At 39.9% G+C, this 19,543-nt stretch overlaps 8 protein-coding genes across 8 annotated transcripts; 3 read left to right on the forward strand and 5 right to left on the reverse strand.

Annotated features, from left to right (window-relative positions):
• Positions 1-661: 661 nt before the first annotated feature.
• VTP21DRAFT_259 (uncharacterized protein) lies at positions 662-3,249 on the reverse strand (the record flags this gene model as incomplete). The annotated part of the gene is made up of 9 exons (XM_069392798.1): positions 662-672; positions 737-1,093; positions 1,155-1,217; positions 1,290-1,514; positions 1,577-2,471; positions 2,536-2,671; positions 2,757-2,874; positions 2,948-3,045; positions 3,110-3,249. 9 exons carry the CDS (start codon positions 3,247-3,249, stop codon positions 662-664), a joined length of 2,043 nt encoding a protein of 680 aa, XP_069256638.1.
• A 2,425-nt stretch (positions 3,250-5,674) lies between these two features.
• On the forward strand, positions 5,675-7,210 carry VTP21DRAFT_260 (uncharacterized protein; the record flags this gene model as incomplete). The annotated part of the gene is made up of 1 exon (XM_069392810.1): positions 5,675-7,210. The coding sequence occupies one exon, from the start codon at positions 5,675-5,677 to the stop codon at positions 7,208-7,210; it is 1,536 nt and encodes a 511-aa protein (XP_069256639.1).
• An 857-nt stretch (positions 7,211-8,067) lies between these two features.
• On the forward strand, positions 8,068-9,084 carry VTP21DRAFT_261 (uncharacterized protein; the record flags this gene model as incomplete). Its single annotated transcript, XM_069392821.1, has 3 exons — positions 8,068-8,290; positions 8,357-8,577; positions 8,644-9,084. 3 exons carry the CDS (start codon positions 8,068-8,070, stop codon positions 9,082-9,084), a joined length of 885 nt encoding a protein of 294 aa, XP_069256640.1.
• Positions 9,085-9,557: 473 nt separating this feature from the next.
• On the reverse strand, positions 9,558-10,399 carry VTP21DRAFT_262 (uncharacterized protein; the record flags this gene model as incomplete). Its single annotated transcript, XM_069392832.1, has 2 exons — positions 9,558-10,130; positions 10,226-10,399. The coding sequence occupies 2 exons, from the start codon at positions 10,397-10,399 to the stop codon at positions 9,558-9,560; spliced, it is 747 nt and encodes a 248-aa protein (XP_069256641.1).
• Positions 10,400-10,743: 344 nt separating this feature from the next.
• On the reverse strand, positions 10,744-11,500 carry VTP21DRAFT_263 (60S ribosomal protein uL11; the record flags this gene model as incomplete). Its single annotated transcript, XM_069392843.1, has 4 exons — positions 10,744-10,808; positions 10,885-11,025; positions 11,107-11,371; positions 11,474-11,500. The coding sequence occupies 4 exons, from the start codon at positions 11,498-11,500 to the stop codon at positions 10,744-10,746; spliced, it is 498 nt and encodes a 165-aa protein (XP_069256642.1).
• A 1,454-nt stretch (positions 11,501-12,954) lies between these two features.
• Positions 12,955-14,172, reverse strand: VTP21DRAFT_264 (uncharacterized protein; the record flags this gene model as incomplete). Its single annotated transcript, XM_069392854.1, has 2 exons — positions 12,955-13,807; positions 13,898-14,172. 2 exons carry the CDS (start codon positions 14,170-14,172, stop codon positions 12,955-12,957), a joined length of 1,128 nt encoding a protein of 375 aa, XP_069256643.1.
• A 325-nt stretch (positions 14,173-14,497) lies between these two features.
• Positions 14,498-15,337, reverse strand: VTP21DRAFT_265 (40S ribosomal protein uS11; the record flags this gene model as incomplete). The annotated part of the gene is made up of 4 exons (XM_069392865.1): positions 14,498-14,565; positions 14,636-14,851; positions 14,920-15,088; positions 15,335-15,337. 4 exons carry the CDS (start codon positions 15,335-15,337, stop codon positions 14,498-14,500), a joined length of 456 nt encoding a protein of 151 aa, XP_069256644.1.
• An 861-nt stretch (positions 15,338-16,198) lies between these two features.
• VTP21DRAFT_266 (uncharacterized protein) lies at positions 16,199-18,747 on the forward strand (the record flags this gene model as incomplete). The annotated part of the gene is made up of 10 exons (XM_069392876.1): positions 16,199-16,260; positions 16,333-16,735; positions 16,809-16,838; positions 16,905-17,320; positions 17,380-17,408; positions 17,471-17,709; positions 17,767-17,997; positions 18,072-18,130; positions 18,189-18,224; positions 18,300-18,747. 10 exons carry the CDS (start codon positions 16,199-16,201, stop codon positions 18,745-18,747), a joined length of 1,953 nt encoding a protein of 650 aa, XP_069256645.1.
• Positions 18,748-19,543: the final 796 nt, after the last annotated feature.

Genomic DNA, 19,543 nt, shown 5'->3' on the forward strand with positions numbered 1-19,543 from the left:
CCGCGCACCTACAAGTAAACGAGGCTCAGCATTTTGAAAATACCCTCAGTATTGTGCCAAATAAACAGGATGAATCAGTAATGCAGACAATCAATTAGCAATCGAATTTAGTCTTTAGAAACTTGGCTATATCACCAATGCAAAACGACATGAGATCGCAAGCGTGATGATGAACGTGCATGCTATGGACCTCAAATGGACAAGACTTATTGCCGTTTTAACTTTGCAAAATCAACCTCGCTTCCTAGTCGAATAGCATATGATCCCTAGATGAAGTAATTAGGCTTTTTTTCAATTCAGAGTCTGGGCAGGCACAATCACTACGAACTCTAACTCTAATATTTCGAGAAACTTGGAAGGCCGAGATATTTGTATATATTAAGTAGTCTAATGGAAAGTGAAATTTTTTCGACCGAAATACCTTGGGTTATGCAGCATATGCAAAAGGGCTTGCTGCAACCCAAGCTCGGACTTGGCAGATGCGTAATAGAACAAAAACATAAAAAAAAATGTGGCATAGAGGAGGGAGACAAGACATTTATTCATTAAACAAAAGTGCACTGGCAGCATGGATGCTGGAGATAACACATCAACCCAAGATACGTTAATTATAATTGGCAAGTAGCTTACACTCGTACAGATATGTAAGCGAAATGTTATGTTATTTTTTCCCTAATAGATATAAGTATGTAGAGTTAATTGCAAGCTGAATAGCTAAGCCCAGAAGTCGGCTTACCCATTTTAAACCATTTTGGCATCTTGGGACCGGAAGAGGATGGCCTCGTCTGAGATTGTTCAGTGCGGGCAAGACGCCGCCGCCGGTCCTCCTCCTCAGCCGCTTCCTCTTTTCTCTGCCTATTCACAGCCTCTTCATCCCTTTTTTCAACATTGTCCACTGCCATAGCCATGCTCACCTCGTTTACCGCAGGCACCGGGAGATCTTCAAGCCGGGATAAATAACTCGTATTAAGATAGGACTCTTCTTCAGGGGCATTCTCTTTCCACGAGAAATATACGACGGATGCAGGGGCAAGATTGGCGTGGTATAAAGAGATAGATTCATCGGAAAGATGACGCATAGGGGGAGCAGTATCTATTTGGTATATTCATAGTGTCCTATTTTATGATTTCAATAAACGATATTTGACACTTACAGAGTGTAAAAGCACGATTGGGGTTGCACAACGCAGACTTCACAAATTCATAGATATTTTTAACTAAATGTTATAGGAAGAATGCAGATTTAAGTCACTCATTAATAGCTGTTTAGATATAATAAATATGATTACCAGGTTCTTTCGAAAGAAATGTGGCTTGAAGCTGTATCCGGTCCGGAAAACGCACACGAATTGCAGTCTTTGGATATTTATTCATTTTTGCTTTCTCTTCCATCTCTCGAACTGCACGAGTTTTGAAGCCTTGCCTCTCCTCCTGTATATGCCGCGCTTTCTGTATTGCCAAAATATTACGAAGTTCCGCGGGCGTAAGTTCGTAGAAGGAATCCGGGAGGTCAACTTTAAAAATAAAAATTGGAATTTGAATCGCCATATAAAGGACCCAAAATTTGTGTTCTTACTTCTATTAGATAAAGGCACTCCGGTATCAGCAGGAGGGCGGTATACCTTGATATCGCGATCGATTCCACTTCCCTCAACATTCTGAGGCTCGTTTAGCTTCGGAGAAGGAATAGAGGTGCTACTCGGGTCAACTTCCATCGTGATAGAAGGAACAGCTGCTGGGGTTGGCGTCGGATGGGTAGAAGATGTTTTTGTTGGAACCAATGTAACCTGTTGAGGACCAGGCTGTGGCTGTGGAGCCTTAGTAGTTTGTCCTTCCTGAGTTTGCGTGGGAGAAATAGGCGGTACTTGTGAATGAGCAGGAGAAGTGGCTGGCTGTGAATGAGAAGGAGTAACATCAATTTGAGTTGACGGTGCAGCTACAGGGGCTAGTGTAATAGGCATAGCGGATGTAGGTCCGGGTGTAATTGGGGCAGCACTAGGTCGTTGCTCAGGTTGGGGTGCAGGAGGGGATGGATCTTGCAGTGAAGCAGGAGAGAAGGAGGTTTGGGATTGAGGCGGTGAAGTTTGAGGGAGCGGGGCGGTCGCTTTTTCAGAAGTACCACTGGGAGGAGCGGGCTGTTGTACTTGTTGCGGTGCGTGCGAAGCGGAAGCTTGAGGGAGAACAGGAATAGGGCCAGGCTGTGGAGGCGGGGGAGTTCGTGATTGAGAGGCATGAGAAGGGGCAGGTTCTGAAATTCTTGGCACTGGACCTGGTTGCGGAGCATCATTCTGAGTTTTTGATGATGCAGTAGAGGTAGAATTTGTTGAAGTAGGTATTGGCGCCTCTATTTCTGGCAGCATAGCTGAAAGTGTTTCGTCTATTAATCGGAACCAAAGGCGAATCGCAACACTACCCGAAGTAAGCCCAATTGATTGTAGTGTAGTGGTCTTTAAGGATTGAATAGAGCCGAACTATTGATATAACAGGCATTAATGCGGATAGTTGTATTCATTTTGAGCTGGGCCGTCTACATACCTCTTTATTAAGAACTACACATACAGGCTGTAGATATGATGCGGGCGCCTCTTTATTTTTGAATTTATCCGCAATTTTTTTTAAGGAGTTGGGATTCTTGGGATGCTGAGCTTCTCTTCTAGTAAGGTTTAGAGCTCTAAAAAATAATACATTAAACATTCGAAAACCAAATCCAATAAGGAGTGTTATTGTCTGGATATTTAGTAAAGAAATATACTCACCCATTGGATTGTTTCTCAAAATGTAAAAGAATATTCCAAAGTGACGCGTTGGGTGAAAATTTATCAACCAAGCGCCCACCTTCTTCCAACTGTAGAGCAATGGTGATGTCAGACACAGCTGAGATTAATAAATTGAGATTTATGTTAGAGCTTGATCAATAATTGATGATAAAGTATAACATTTCTCTTACTATTTGATTTTGCAATGTTGATCAGCTCTAATTTTGCTCCGGCAGGTAGATTTGCAAACCTAACAGAGAGCGAAAGATCTAGTACATTTCTGTTATACCTATATTAATGTTTATTAATAAGATCATAGCGATTATTAAATAATTATTGATGTTGAATTTTACTTGAGTCCAAAAGCATCTGGATCCGCGTAACCTTGCTGCTTGCAAACAGTGGTCACGATCTGCTTCAAAATCATATTTGGTGTCGTTTTAACGACTTGCCTCTGGCCACGCGCGAGCAGAATAGTTACAGTTGAGGCCATTAGATCGATTTAATATTGAATTGATGGAATGGTAGAAGAATAAGGTGGCAAGTAATGACGACTTAGGTTATTGGGGCTCTAATGGGAAATCGTATGCTGTGAAATACAAAAAACCCGTATTAGGATATTCAGAATCAAATATACGTGTATAATATACACGTATGTTTAATTCTAAATTTTGGATATTTTCGAAAATCGAGCTGAAAATCAAAAAAAAAAATCGAGTATATAATGACCAGGATTAATTCATTTACTAATTCATTTTCTTGAAAACAATAATATTTGTCATGTATTGCCCTGACAGAATACTTTTCCACAGATATCCACTAATTATTTCAAATAAACTTTACTATGGTACCTATATCTGCTTTAGGCATCTACTAACTCTTTCTGTACCGATTGATGGACGGATTGTAGTTAGGTATTTTAGATAATATCCTAGCAAAGTTATATGAATCACGGTTTCAATATGAGATATCTAATGTGTTCCGAGTTGCACTTTCCAAAATTGCTACTGAACTTCACGTTTCAATAGTATCCCTTGCCACATCAAAAAAATTGAAGATTAAACTATGGACTGTTTCATATATATTATAAGAGTTTATATATGCATATATTTTATTGGGCACGGCATTTAAAGTGTATCTCAAACTCCGGCCTGGCTCTCACCATCTAGTAGTTGGCAAGAAACCATCATTCATGTAATCAATCTTGACTCAAAAACGGTATTTTCATTAGCTTGCAGAGAAATCTAGCTCTATATCTTAAAATGTTACAATGTAACGAGGTAAACACTACCAGCCTCCCTCGAAGACGCAATAAAAGTCCTTGAACAGAATTATATTACCAAAAATGATATGGGATATTTTCTAGTATATTTCTGGAAGTGAAAAAGTAGGATCTGCAGCTGATGGAAATAAGTGTTTGAGAGAACTTGTGAAGTTCTCATTATCAAGAAAATGCTGATTAATATCAAAATATGCCTAGAAAATATCTATGACTATAAACCACTTCATAATAAGTATGGACTTGGGTATTTTAATTGAATTATATCTGTAAAGGAACATTGATATAAATATTCTTGAGGATCTTTTTGGTAGATTAACATCATAAATTACTTAAAACTCAAAGGATAATGCAACTGGATAAGCGTCTAACGGCAATGTTAGTATTAGAGTATTATGAATTCATTTATTGGGACTAATAGGTTATATAAACTATTTAGAATCAAATATATTCATTCCAGGAAGCTATTAAAGCCCTTGAGCTTCTCAGCTTCTTCGAACAAGGAAGAGTCGTGATCGGTGGAATTATAAGTTGGAAGGATATCAGTGCATACATACTTGAAAGGAACATTTTATCTTCTTATTTTGGTGTATTGCTATCAAATTCCAAGTCCACATTCCTAATGATAATGCTTGACCAATAGGGATCAAAAATTTTTTTAGGATAATCCCCTCAAGCATTTTGTTATTTTTTTAACCTTTCAACCCAACACCTTCTCGTCTTCTTCCTTTCACACCATATGACTTACCTTTCGCTTGCTTAAACTTTGAAATGGTTCTTCTCAGAAGTACTCTAGTCCTTTTCTTTCTTTTCGTGACATCGTACGCGCAATTGTTCCCTCTGGGGAACCTGTTTCAAGAACAAAGCATGGATGAACTGTTTGGCGGCTCGGGTCCATTCAAACTTGTAGGAGGTAATCTCATAAGGGTGCCAGAAGAGCCACCATCGTATGATGATCACGAAGAGGAAGAGGAGGAGGAGGATGATTTTGATCTCACCCCCGCGAGAATATTCAAAGAAATGAGGGAGTCAAAGGATGATTAATAGAGCAATTATATACTATTAGCAACCCACTCTATCGAATATTTACACATATATTATATACCTATTTGTTTTCTATTCTATTTTTAATTGTGAGATAAAAGTAGCTGTGTCTTTTTTGAAATTTGACGGCAATCAGAGTAGATCATTGATCCCTACAACACGCACTAAGCTCGATTGGAATGAATAAATTAAAGTTGCCTAATTTGGTATAAACTATGCATGAACAGTGACAATTGGAATGTTAAAAAGTAATTTCAACCGCTTGGTAGTGCTCTTTTCACCTCCATTACTCCAAAGCATTATACACATCCATAATCTGTTGTATTTTCTAATTTATATGCATCTACACAAAGCACATCGAATACGAAATCAATTACTTTCACTCACAATTAGCATCCTCACTACCAGTGTTTTGATCATTTGTATCCTCATAATCTCCCTTGTCACTAACCATCAAATTTTCCTTGGATTGACACGACCTCGTGCTCGTCCTTCGAAAGTAGGAGTTGTTGATGATGCCCCTTATTACTATAAACGTGATGCCTTATACGACCAAGTTGTGGCAAGTCTACCAATTAATCATTTCAGCTACAGTATGCAGAAGATGGCTACTATAGCACAAGCGTCTCCGGCAATAGCAACTTCAGTATCTCAAGAAAGAACTACGCTGCCCACTATCTTTGTTCTGCCTTCTGCAACTGATGCCTCCAAGATGACTAGGGTTTTCAACTCCACTTCCGCTTCTATACCAAGCACCCTTCTTCCTCTGCAAACTTTGATTCCCGCCTCGACAGCGACGATGTTACGCTCCTCACCAAAAGCCAATATTAATATCAATCTACCACAGGAGGAAATTGGCTCGACTTCGAACATCGTCGACAAACTGAAGGGTAGAAATATGACTATACCCGTTTCCGTCAATGCAGGAAAGAAAGGGCCGAAGCAGAAGATAAAGAAAGGAGAGAAGACAAATGCTGCTTTTCTGAACCAAACCTTGATTCAAGTTCCAACCGTCAAGACGATAGAGCCTTCTCCAATAGCCAAAGTCGATGTAGATATACCTCAAAAGGTAGAGAATCTGACTTCAAAGTTCGTCGATAAAGTGAAGGGCACGAATTTGACAAAGTCTATCATCATCAATGCGGGGAAGCGCAAGCCGGAACTGAAGCAAAAGAAAGGTCAGAAGACCAGCATCACTCTTCCATTGCAAGCAGTGCTTCAAGTTCCTACAGCATCAATGCTACAATCATCACCAGAGGTTAAAATCGATGCAGGTATACCGCACGAGGCAGATGGTCTTGCGTCAAAAGTTGTTAGCAAAGCGAAGAGCTCGAATCTAACTGAATCTGTCACCGCCAATGCGAGAAAGCACGAGCAGGAACAGAAAAAAAAGAAAGGACAGAAAGCAGGCACCGTTCTCCCTTTACAATCTTTGATTCGAGCTCCAACAAGTTCGATTATGCAGGCTACGCCAGTAATACCGGTTAACTTAAAGCTTCCTCAGAAGGTGGACGATCTTACTAACAAGATCGTCGATAAGGTGAAAATTTCAAACAATACCAAATCTATTAGCATTCATACAGAAAAGCATCAGGTTGAGCAGAAGATAAAGAAAGAACAGAAGAAGAAGCCGAAAAAACCGTTGACGAAAGAAGCAGCGCGCTATCAAGGCGACGGCACGTTCTATACGGTTGAAGGATCGAGTCTGGCCTGCGGTGGGATGTACCGCGATCGAGATCTTGTGGCCGCCTTAAATGTGCCGCAGTTTCAAGAGAAAAAATGGCGAGAAGGCTCTTCAAAACGCGCCGGTCGCGAAAACGGGAGAAAACTGGGCGCAATCGGAATGCGAAGAAAAGGGCGTTATAATACACAAAAGCAGAAGAAAAGGGGGCGGCGCATCCAACATGTACGACGGGGGCGAAAGGTTGAGCGCGAGGATTCCCGAAAGCAAGCGAAATGCGGTAGACAAGCTTTGGTAGAAGGGCCGAAAGGAAAAGTGCGTGTGCGCATTGTGGATCTCTGTCTCTCCTGCGTCAACCAAGGGGATTTGGATTTATCTCCAGCTGCATTCAGCCGGATAGCCCATAGCCTGAATGATGGACGGGTTCCAATCCGATGGCAATGGCTGTGATGTTTTCCAGCTCACCTCCACCTGTTTACACCTGTTTCTTGATTTTGTTTATACAGCTGTAATTATTTAGGTTCGACATTCCCACTCTTTCATCTATTTCATGCCATCTGTATAACTTGTCATTCATTTGTTTCGTGTAGCATTATTTATTCTCTTCCCGTTATTTTTTAATTTAAATAATAAAGCTAGGAAAATAAGGGTGATCTTTCCTGTTAATTGATTACAGAAGTGGAATAGAGTCGGGCTGATCTCGGACCCTGAACTTCTCAACTCAGCCTAGCAAACAAAACCCTTTTTTTCGAAAATGACCCGAGAAAACGTTCCCAACACTAGGAATTATATGTGTCAGCTACTAGCCCTCTCTGCCAAGCGTTGAACTCCCTTGCGAGACTGCCGGTGTTTGAGGATCCCTCTTGTGAGAGACGTATTTCGATTGACTTAGGCGAAGGGTTTGACAGAAACACTAGGACCCTTGTTTTAAAAAACCACCATTTTCATTGCCCGGGTTTGAATCACAGAATAGTGAACTAGCGACTCGGCTCTCCCCGAATTGGAGATTGAGCCATTTGACGCTTTTTTGTGATTTCTTATTTGAACCTGCCGCGCCGGGGGGTTGCAATATGAAAAGTTAAAATTCACCTTTGCTATTAAAGGAGAAACCTCAATAGCTGCTTCTCCCACCAACAGAGAATTCCGCTCACGGCTACAAAGCTTTTGGCTACATTTATTTTTTTTCACGGAAACAAGCGGCCCGCCGCATCCTTTCTGTTGAATCTTCGCACCACAGCTGGATTAAAAGCTAGTCCATTGACTTTATATATATTGGAATCTTTGATTCTCACACTCTAATCTCAATCATGTTTGAACAAGAAATGGAATGGAATCAAGGCCGTTCCAGTTTATCTCACCCTGATTTTGCTTACACATATGGCCCGGAAGGCCCTTACTACATTCCGACTACTTACTCGCTAGCGGCAAGATTACGCGACACTTATACCGTCATTAATCCTTCCCAGGGCAAACTTCTGCTTTCATTCATTAGAACGATCAGGGGCCGGTTTCTTAACAGCAGGGCACTAGGTATTTCATCCTATCGTTGCTTCCTTTACTTTCTGAGATCCGGATAAATCCCATTGTTCCATATAGGAGGCATTGTCAAATATACGTTATCTCAGTGGGAGGGCTATTCTCCTGAACGATATGAATACCTCTTCACCTCTATCCGACGCCTTCTTTTTATCACACGAACGAACCACCAGTGCTCCTCTAACCAATCCACACCCTTGCTTGAGCGCTATGCTCTGCCAACTCCTTGCCCAACCGCCACGCTTCTTTTAGCTACTTCATATCTGGACAGATTACGGACGGTACTATCATGTTACCATATATTGTTCCATTTCGCTAACTCCCTCTCTCTTCCCCATCCCCTATAGAAATATCCCTCGGCCACACAGTCTGAAGGGTGCTGTTTGCGATTGGTTATCATCGCGTACATCATAGCTGCCAAATTTATTCATTCAAATCTTGCTGCATATCTTGGAATCAACCTACACACTTCCTCTGAACATCCGCTATCAAACGAGATAGACTGGCATATCAAGACTGCCGCGTATGCGTCTCAACTTCTCGTTGGAACTTCAGTGAGAAGTCTTCTTAAGATGGAATATGATTTATTAAGCTTTCTTGACTACAATATCCAAACCAGTGGGACAGAGCAGCTGTTGGATGTGGTGGAGTGCTGCTTGAATATACAGCGACTTGTACCCGATGAGAATGTTTCTGGCACCATCCTTGACTGGATGACGACAGGTCCTGAGAAAACTTTGGTGACTGATATGGATGATGTGGAGGTGCCTGACGTGGAACAGAGATAACAATTAACGACCATTATCTTTGTCACTTATTTTTACTTTTCATATGTATGTCCAGGTATATTCGCTGTTCAATGTCGCGTTTATCATGTATTAACTGCATTAATATCTCCATCATACTTCCCCCTCTACTCTGTACATATGTTTGAAATTTTTCTAAATACTATGACATATAATATGAGAGTCACTCACCCCCACTCCCCATATGTACAATCAATGTTATTGAGTCCAACCAAAATAGATTAATGGTCATATTGAAAAAAAAAATCGATTAGGATTCAAATATTTGAAAAAAGAGTAAATAGAAAATCAAAGTTAAAAAGTATTAGATGAAAAAAAAAAAGAAATTAACTAATATATAATAAATGCCAAAATGAACGGCTAATATTATGATGATTCAGAAGAAAAACACGTATGGGAAAGTTCATGATCAGTAGAAAATAAAAGATGCATTGCTTTGAAAATTCAAGCCATTGTTAGTTATTTGCGAATATTCGCCTCCATGCAAGTGATTTAGTTCGACGTGGAATTGCTTTATCTTTGATATTGCGTCGCTCTCTCCCTCTCTCTGCAAGCTTCTTACCAACCTTCACATTTGGAATTGAATGCCGCCTTATCAGTCGGTTAATGCCTAAAAAAGGGGGAGTATTTTCCTGAGAATGGTCACTCTGAATATTTGAATTGGAGGATTCCATAGTAGGTGAAGGGGTTATCCATTCTATGGGCTCCCTGCCTTCGTTCCTATCCAAATCTTCCGCGCTTACTCCACGAGATTCCTTTCGCCAAATGGCAGGCGACCAGAGATTCGATAAGCGTTTTCCAATTGATAATCCATTGCTCGATCGCCTCTCCTCATTTTCCCAATTTATCGGCTTAGAAGAAGGCAGCCGCGGAATATCTTTGGCATTATCGGAATTCAATCGAAGTTGCGTAACGAAGTCCCGCTTTGGAGAAATAAATCCAGATTTTCTTGCGCAGCTGCGTTTAGTCTCGCTCGCGATATTGTTTTCAGTAGGTATTGATGATGGCAGTAGTTCCACTTTTGGTGCCTACGGTATTATTTTAGTAAAAATGTTCATTTAAAGATAAAGAAAAGACAATAGGAGATAAAGCAGATAGTAACAGAGAAATAGAAGAAACCAACCTCAGGTCCCGTCAATTCCTGCTGTAGAGCTACCCTCATCTTTTCACGCATATGATCGAACTGTCGCAATAGATCCTCACCAAATGGTGACATGAGAGGATCATCCAATCCATTTTCACAATGCTTGGCATTGGTTTTGACCGCCGTGTTTACGTTTACATTTACCATAACCATGCAATTAATATTAGATTATTAGAATGAAAGTGAATATAAAACAAAACTAACTATATAAAGGGTATATTAAAGAAGGATGGGTAATTGCAGGTGAGATTACCAGGGAACGCCTATTCCTTTATTTTGTTTGTAATCGAGGCTAAAAAAGTTTCCATAATTCCATCATATGTATATTTTTGTTCGGAATTTAAATTCAGATACGCTCGAGAATGCATCTCATTTACACTTATATCTACGTTGATTTTCTTGGATGGCTAACGATATCTTGAGGAGATTGCAAAAAAAAACAAGATCAAAGATAAAAGTCCATTATGTTTGTAGGAAATAAAGCGAAAACAAATCATTTATTCATCAGGAATCTCGATCTCCCCATCCTCAATCTGATCACTGATATCCTTGGGGCTTTGGCCTATTATATATACAAAAAGATAAAAGTATTTTTAGTAAGCAATGAAAAGTTCAAGATAAAAGTGTATTGTACATACCGTTGACTGTGCACCCAACACTAAAGCAAGTGCCAAGAATTTCCTTGACAGTACCCTTAAGCTCGCGAGCCAAAGACTTGAATCGCATCTGTCGTGCAATATCAATAACATCATCAAGGCTAAGGTTTCCGGTATGCTTGACTGCGATGACAAAAGAAATTATTAGTCAAAATTCCTCATCTGTGCTTTTTGCGCACTTATAGAACCATTGATTAAACTTACTGTTCTTCTCCTTCTTGCGATCACGAGGAGGCTCCTTGAGCGCCTTGATGACGAGCGAAGAGGCCGAAGGGACAACGGAAACAGCAGCTTGACGGTTCTGGATGGTCAGTTTGACGGTAACGCGAAGACCTTTCCAGTCGCCAGTAGCCTTAGCGATGTCTTCACCGACCTTCTTGGGTGAGAGACCAAGGGGACCGATCTTAGGAGCGAGCGACGAGGAAGCACCAACTTCACCACCAGTCGTACGGAGATAGAGGATTTTCACCTATTAATGAAAAGTGGAATTTTATCATGAGCATTAATTATCATCGACATCCTTGCTATGTTTCTCCTTATTATATAATCTTATTTTCAACGGAAAACATACCTCATTGGGATCGAGTTTGGGACCCATGGCGATGTACTATATGGGATGGATGTAATAAAAAACGCAGAGGATACCTATGGATGGATGTCCAAAGGATGGTGCAAAGAGAAGGAAACTCTTTTCGCATGCAACCGCGACAAACTTGACGATTTCGAGAACAGTCACACAATCGAATTGGGGGTGCGCAGCAGCATAATAATTTCATTACGACTTTGAATTGAAAGAACAGTTTTTTCAATCAATAAATACTCTGTTAATGTAAATTACTCCCAGATACTATAAGTAGCCGATACCAAAATGCTCAATATAACCGATAATCAGCTGTAGTATATTGTTTGGCGAAATATTTCAATAGCTGTCGTCAATATTACGACTGTCAGATTGTCTTGTTGGTGCTAAAAGGCAAATGACTAGCAATATTATACTTGAATGGTAGGTATATTCAACCGTTTCTGAGTGAAGACGAAATCATTGTCAATAGAAGCACCATATAGAGCTGATTCCAATGATCTTGGAAGTTATTTAATATTAAGCTTATCTCTGAAATCTGAAAACTAAAACATTCGATATTTATTGCTACATTTAATATAAAGTTATGGGACATTGTGCTCTTTCACTTTGTAGACTTTGTAATTTTTCATAAATTTGGCTCTTCATTGATTTGTCTATAAACTAAGTGTAAACTTGATGCTTAAAAAATTATCCATTATTATAAGATTGAAACATAATAGAATGGCAGACAAAGAATTGAAGATATTTATATAGCTACAAACATCTCGTTGAATTAAACTCTTTCTCGTTCTTGTAGCAGTATACTACTGTATGTAGCAACAATAAGTCAAAATGGATAAGCGCAAGTAATTCAATATTCTACTGAGCAAGAGACTGTGTACAGCGTAATATGGTTATTCGGGTTCATAAATGTAAATTGGTCCCCGGAATGGTTATCACTTGATAAGGCATTTCATCTCCATATTTGTCGATTGAAAACAAGTACAGGTTGCACGCGGATATCAGCGAGATAGCGTTTCTCGGGTAGAGTTGAGTTTTTTCAAGGGGGACCAATATAAAGTCTTCGTTGCAAACTCAAATATATAAGTTCAGTGTGTAGAAAGAAAAATAAAAAGAGCAATAATAGCAATTGAGGGGCAGCGATAGGCACTACAATCAATACTAGAACAAGAGGCGTGGTAGAATATAAAATGATTTTGAAAAGATAAAACCCAAACAATTATAAAACAACATTCAGTTTCTATGACAAAAAGGTGAAAAAACTAAATAGGACACGATAATAAGGAGGAGGGCAGAAATAGAAGATTACCACAACCACAACAAGGTATTAAGACAGATAGATAGACAAATAAGAAAATAAACGAATGAGCAAAAAAGAAAGAAGCAAAAGAATGTTGGTTGAGGGAGTGGGAAGATGAGTAGAGGCAGAACCAAGACGCTCCGGCATTGTTTTTAAGACTAACAATTACTTATACCACACTAGAATTGAACACCACTGCAGTACACCACTGCACCAAATCTCGCACATTTGTGGCAACATTTTTTGCCTTGGCTAAGGAGGGTGCTGATAGAGACCGAGTTGCGTTCGCAGCAACCGATTGGATTGCACCCGCGCCAGATGCAACCCAAGAAAACGATGTTGAATCGGGTGAAGATGGTGAGAGCTCGTCAGACGGATTAGATATAGGCCACTTATCCCACGGATCTTCCTCCTCAGTATATTCCTCATCCAGCCCATCCCAAGCAGCCCAATCATAATCAATAATATCGTCATCGATAGTGTGAATCCTAGGTGTGGTTTCAGGTTTAAGTCTAGTCGGAGCGACCTTTATTATAAGCGGTTGGAAATGGCGTTTCGATCGCCGCCGACCTATTGGGACAGGTTTACTTTTTGCATGCTCCGATGTAATATTATCATTATCGCTTTTGTCGATCTCTCCCTCCTCCCCTTCATCCTTCTCGTAATCATCTAGATCATCCTCCAATGACGATTCGATAGCAATGCACTGTTCAACCGCATCATTAAAGCGCAGACGAGGTTGCCGATGTGCGGCAAGAACATGTTTGGATGAGATGTGCATAGTTCGGCGGTGAATGTCAAGATCCGTTTTACGCGACAGAAGTGGGGGTCGTAATGATTTTTTGAGCACAGGCTTAAGTCTGTCACTGGAAGGACTAGTTTCATTGGTAGGAGTGGTGCAGGTATGAGTATTATTGCCGCTAGATGTATTAGAGGAGGGTGAAGTAGCAGAAGAGTATGGAGAACTAGATCTATTGAAATAAAGGGGCCCATAAAGCCATGTAACGTCGCTATCCTTAAGCCTAATAACAAAAAACGAAATCCAAACAAATTAATTATAATGTTGGTCGAAATTGGGTCCAAAAGGTATCGAAAACGGGAAGATTTCGTACCAGTTCAACTGTTCCGGTGATGCAGTCGGAAGATTATACTTTTGCTTAAACCAGCAGCGCCAAGAGGCATTTTCCAAGCGTATGCCATTGATTATAGAGTTCTTCTGCTTGGTCATTACTCTCCAAGACACTGCAATATCCTCCTCGTCCCCCCACGTGTAGGAAAGATAGTCAATAAGTTCGTTGTTGGGGGTGGTGCTTCCTGACAATACACAGGAATCATCCTGCAGACTTTGAGACAACGAAAGCTTCTGACCTCCGTCGTAATATTGCATGACGGGAAAGAAAGAAGAGAGGAAGCTTTGGAGAAGCAAAAAACAAGGCTGAAAAAAGAAAGATTAAATGGTTTGCAATTGATCAAGAGAAAGTATATAGATATGGGATTTTTAGAACTTGAATAAGAAGTTTCTCTGAATTCGCAAGATAAATTTGATTGGTTTTCGCGATAGATTTCAGTGATAGAAAATAGTAATATATAACCAGGATATTCCCCACAAAGGAAAGCCCATGATAAACGAAAAATCCACCTATATACACTTTTGCAGCGAACATGGTTCATATAAATTTAGGAAATCGAAAATATATATTTTATTGTTTGAATTAGAGACGACGACCACGGCGACCACCCTTGCGGCGGGTAGAGTCAGTTGGGATAGGAGTGACATCCTCTATTGATATTGAAAATTGTTGTTCAATTTCAAGAGATAAGCTGACTTAAAATAGATAATGAAAGCTTACCGATGCGGCCAATCCTCATACCGGCACGAGCTAGAGCGCGAAGGGCAGATTGTCCACCAGGACCTGGAGTCTTAGGACCGTTACCACCGACAGCACGCATCTTAATGTGGAGAGCAGTGATACCAAGTTCCTTGCAGCGCGCAGCAACATCTTGAGCTGCCAACATGGCTGCGTAGGGAGAAGACTCGTCACGGTCAGCCTTGACCTTCATTCCACCTAGGATAGGAATTGATAAATAAGGAAAAGAGTAGAGATAATTAACTAAGAGCAGAGTAGAGTATTACCTGTCACACGAACCATCGTTTCACGTCCGGAAAGATCAGTGACGTGCACAAAAGTGTCGTTGAACGAGGCGAAGATGTGAGCAACACCGAATACCAGCTCACCCTCGCGCACTTGAGGTCCAAGGGAGATGTTCTCCTGAGGTTGCGTCTTCTTCGCTTTCTTACCCGACTAAATTTTGAAAATTCGCATAAATTGGAGCAGTGGTTGGCATACAGATAAATATAGGCAAAAAAAAGATAAAGATGTGTAGATCGTTAGTAAGTATCGAGTACAGATTACTATAGTCAGAGATCCCATTTCTATTCTTCAGCATTACGGCTCTCGCTTCCATCGCAAAATGGAAGATAGTGGAGCACCAGAGATCTATCCATATAGCACTTTTTCGATGATGGATGGATGGATGGAATTACATACCATGATGAATATTCTTGTCTTGGGAAAAGGGCCAAGTATGTAAGAGAAGGAGCTTTCCTTTGACAGCAGGGTTAGGAGTGATAAAGCCAATTTGGTTGAGGGCAGCTAAATTCAATATATCGGTTTTCAGGCAGAATTCCAAATTATTGAAACCTGATCCCCTGAAATGGGTTATTTATCAACTATATTACTGCATACTGACCTCGAAGTCTTAAAACAGTGCACCCTTGATTACTTCTTTTTTGAATTATATGCTGGAATTGAAACATTTGATAATAACTTTGTTGCATATCACTCTCTATTTTTATTCTTTCCAACCAAACCCTCACATATTCAAATAGATGTGTTGTTTTTGAATATTCGATGAATTGATAAACATTAGTGAAATTTAGTGGAGACTTGTGATCAGTTTGGGTTCCTTTAAGGAGTTTCTTTTTAAAACCTTTGCGTAAATCAGTTTATTGATATAAGTAGAACAAGGTTAATTACTCATTGAGATTATCTTAAACTAAAACTACTAACAAATGGCAACCCTTTACTATACTTGGATACCCATGTGCTGATAGTTTGTCAAATAGACTGTCAGCATTCTAATTAGTTACAACGTTAAACGGCTGTTCAGTTAGTCTTTATGGATTTTAGCGGTAATAAGCTTTTGTGATTCGAACTCGTGTAAATTCATATCACGCTCCCTTGTGTTGCATAAAAAATTGGCTAGAATTTAAAATGCGATGGGAAATTTTTTTCAAACTGGTCAGAGCTTTCTTTTTGATTTAGCTCGTAGTCGTAATCGGAATAACGGCTTTTCATCTTTTTCCCACCTTCCCCGTTTTTCCAGCTTCTCCCGTACTCTTGATACCCCCCATGAGGCTCTTCAAATTTGTCAGCCTGGCTTTATTTCTTTTGAGCTGGGAAATAGCCGATGGGTAATGACCTTTATTATTATTTGTTTTGCATATATACTATTACTCTTAATAATACAAATTACATGTTTGCAGTAAAGGCAGTGCTGAAGTCGTTTCCACTGCTCGGCACCCGTTCCGCGTGAAAGTGCTCCACCGTCCAGCCGACAACCATTGCTTGATAATGAAATCTGGTTTTACACAGATTCATCGAGGATTAGAGAAACATAGAGGTATATTGGTGCAAAGACGCAAAGTATTTGCAGAGCATGGTCATATTTATCAAGAGGAAAAGCAAGCAGGCAACAAACATCAAGAAGAGATGATAGATATATACGGGTTTGATCAGAAGGAAGTACGCAAGGCATTGGGGCGTTTCTGTTCAAGCATTGAAAATGGCGATGAGAGTTTTGTTTCTTATTCTCATAAGAAAGGATTGGTTTTTGCCAATAAAAAAACAGAGAAATACAGGGCCAGAATAGTTGAAGAGGATGAAGTGGTCGGTATTTGTTGATGAACTGCTTCAATAGACCCGCTCTTGCTAACAGACTATTCAAATGAAACTTCGATAGAGAAAAATTCTGGATAGCGGTGACTCGAAGGTGATTAATGTTAACTATTAGTACTTTATGATTAAAATTATATTAACCGCAATTTTATTAATATAGAACCGCGTTGATGTTGTATTTATGGGCGATGGTTATACAGAAGAGGAACGTGACAAATTTTTTGCTGATGTAAACCGGCTTGCTGATGAGATGTTCGTCAGTGGCACCTATAACTCTGTCAGTCCACTTTTCAACCTGTGGGCACTTTTCCGCCCATCCAAAGAAAGCGGAATTGGGGTCAATAGCAAGCCAAAGGATACCGCATTTGGTCTTTACCGAGATGGTACTGAGTTGCGTGCTGTATATTGCTCCAAGCTCGAGGAAGCACACAAAGCGTGTGACTCAATTGGAGAAGCCTCCTGTGACTTTCCTTCTCTCATCGGAAACGACCCTTATTATGGTGGACTGGGTGGTGAGTTTGTGATCACGACTTCCTCCAAGACCTCAGGTATCGTCGTAATGAGACATGAGATGGGGTAAGGTCATATTTCATTTTTGACATGACTCATCGCTTAATAATATCTATGTGATATAGACATAGTTTTCTTGATGCTGGCGATGAATGTAACCGTGAAGACATTTTAGCCAATGAAAGCTAATCATTCTAACCAAATTCCTCTGAACAGACGATAATTCCTACGCCTATTACGGTTGCAACAGTGGAAAATCCCTTGACAGTCTCCCTTGGAAACATTGGATCAATGGCCCTTTGCGTGAAGAGAAAAGCAACTTGGCTGCGGCCCAATATCCATGGTATGACCTTGCGAAAGGACCCTATAAAATCAAATTTAACACCACTGGTGATTATCCCCGCTGGATGATCCGAATTTCGGCCTCAGGAATGGAAAGAGATGGAGCTTTCAAGGTATTTTTTTTTTCGTTTACATTTATTTGCAGCTATATGAATGTTTGTGATTTTTAGGTACTCCTCGATGGCAAGGAGCTGCCTTGGAAATCGAATGGAGATTACGACAGATACTTCTATAAATACTATAGCAAAGGCAAACACGGGGGATTTAAGTCTGGTCAACATTTGCTTGAGCTGCGCCAGGGCCTCCCGAAAAACGGCACTGGTGCCCCCATCCGCCAACTATGTAGTGCTACAGTGCAAGAATATGCTTCGGAGGATGAGTTCGTTTCCGATCCAGAAAATGTAATAATAAGTTTATATCACAATCCTTGGTCGGGCATTTATCACCTATATCTCTTTTTTTCTTTCTGCCATAGATATCCGCGTATGCAACTATATCCGATAAAAAAGAAAAGTCCTATAGACCGACGAATGAGTAAGCATTGACGATGGAGCTATGGACCAGTTTGCTAATATACAATTTTACTTTTCAGGGGTTGTTTGATGCGTGAGATTACTAGGAAAAATTTGTGAGCATTATTATCTCGGATTAAACGGTATCCCTCTAACAACTAATGGCTCTCTCGTTCTTTATTTTACTCTAGGTGTCCTGTCTGTAAAGAGTGTCTCTGGCACCAATTTTTAAAGATCGTGAAACTCGTCGACGATGTTACTGTTGCTTGCGAAACTAGAAGCAAGTTGGAGGCTCTCTCGTCCCAGCCTGAAAACAGCCATCCTAAACGTAATCGAATCTACAAAATTGAGCTAAACCCCATTCCATTTGCTCAGTTCCGCCCAAAAAGTAAACGTATCAAGGGGGAAAAATACACAGTGACTTGGTATAAAGATGGTCAACGTCAGTCAGAGCTTGACAATAAATTTAAGTTTAAGGTGAAGAATCCTCCGCCACACTACAAGCAGAACTGGGAGGTTGTGCTTGAACTGACCCAACCCGAAGTGCTCATCGATCCTCTGAGGTTGCTTACCACACGACAAAACTTTACTATCGATCCGACTGCTGAATGCAAAAAATCCATATTCCGAGGATGGTGAGTTGAAGCATACACGATAACAAACGATGTATAGACGGAGCTCTCTGCGCTCCATTTAGTTGTCTTACTAGCGAGAGGGACTGAAAAGCTATATAATCTAATATGTACGATATATCTATAATATTTATTAATACCTATTTAATTCTCGAAATCCTCTAATAAACCTAATATTTGTAATGAAATATTCCCGATAATTCGTAAATAATTTTTAAATAGGATTCAAACTAATAAACTGATAAATGGTAGCATTTAAACTTGTGTTTGCGAACTTTACTTGAGGATTTATAAGCTTTCAAAAACTCAAGTGTATGCTATATCGTCCGAGTTTATGCCTTGCACTAAATTTAAAATTTCATATTAACATTTAACTAACCACTTCTAAACCAATGAACTAATACAGGCAATAAGTGCTATTTTTCATAGCCATGGGTTCATATTATAATGGCCTATTGCCCTATACCGCTGCTATTATTGTTAAAATATGAGACTGGCATTTAAAAGCTTTAAAATTAAAAGAGTTCCCCCAGAGATATGTTGTATAAATATTGAGAGATATTGAATATGTGTCTTGAATCAAAAATATGCATATTTTCCATTATAATGCCATTATATTCATTGTTTTTCTTTATTTTTAGTACTACTAATATCGTTGCAATTTAATAATTAAGGGTACACTTATAAGTCTGTGGACAGAAACCACAATCACATACAATGTCATTGACAAATTTGCATTGCATACTACTTGTACAGCCTGCAACACGACAATCACTACGAGAAATACACTCATAGTATCCAGA

This window comes from Calcarisporiella thermophila (assembly GCF_041956535.1).
Source record: "Calcarisporiella thermophila strain CBS 279.70 unplaced genomic scaffold VTP21scaffold_1, whole genome shotgun sequence".
NCBI lineage: Eukaryota > Fungi > Calcarisporiellomycota > Calcarisporiellomycetes > Calcarisporiellales > Calcarisporiellaceae > Calcarisporiella > Calcarisporiella thermophila.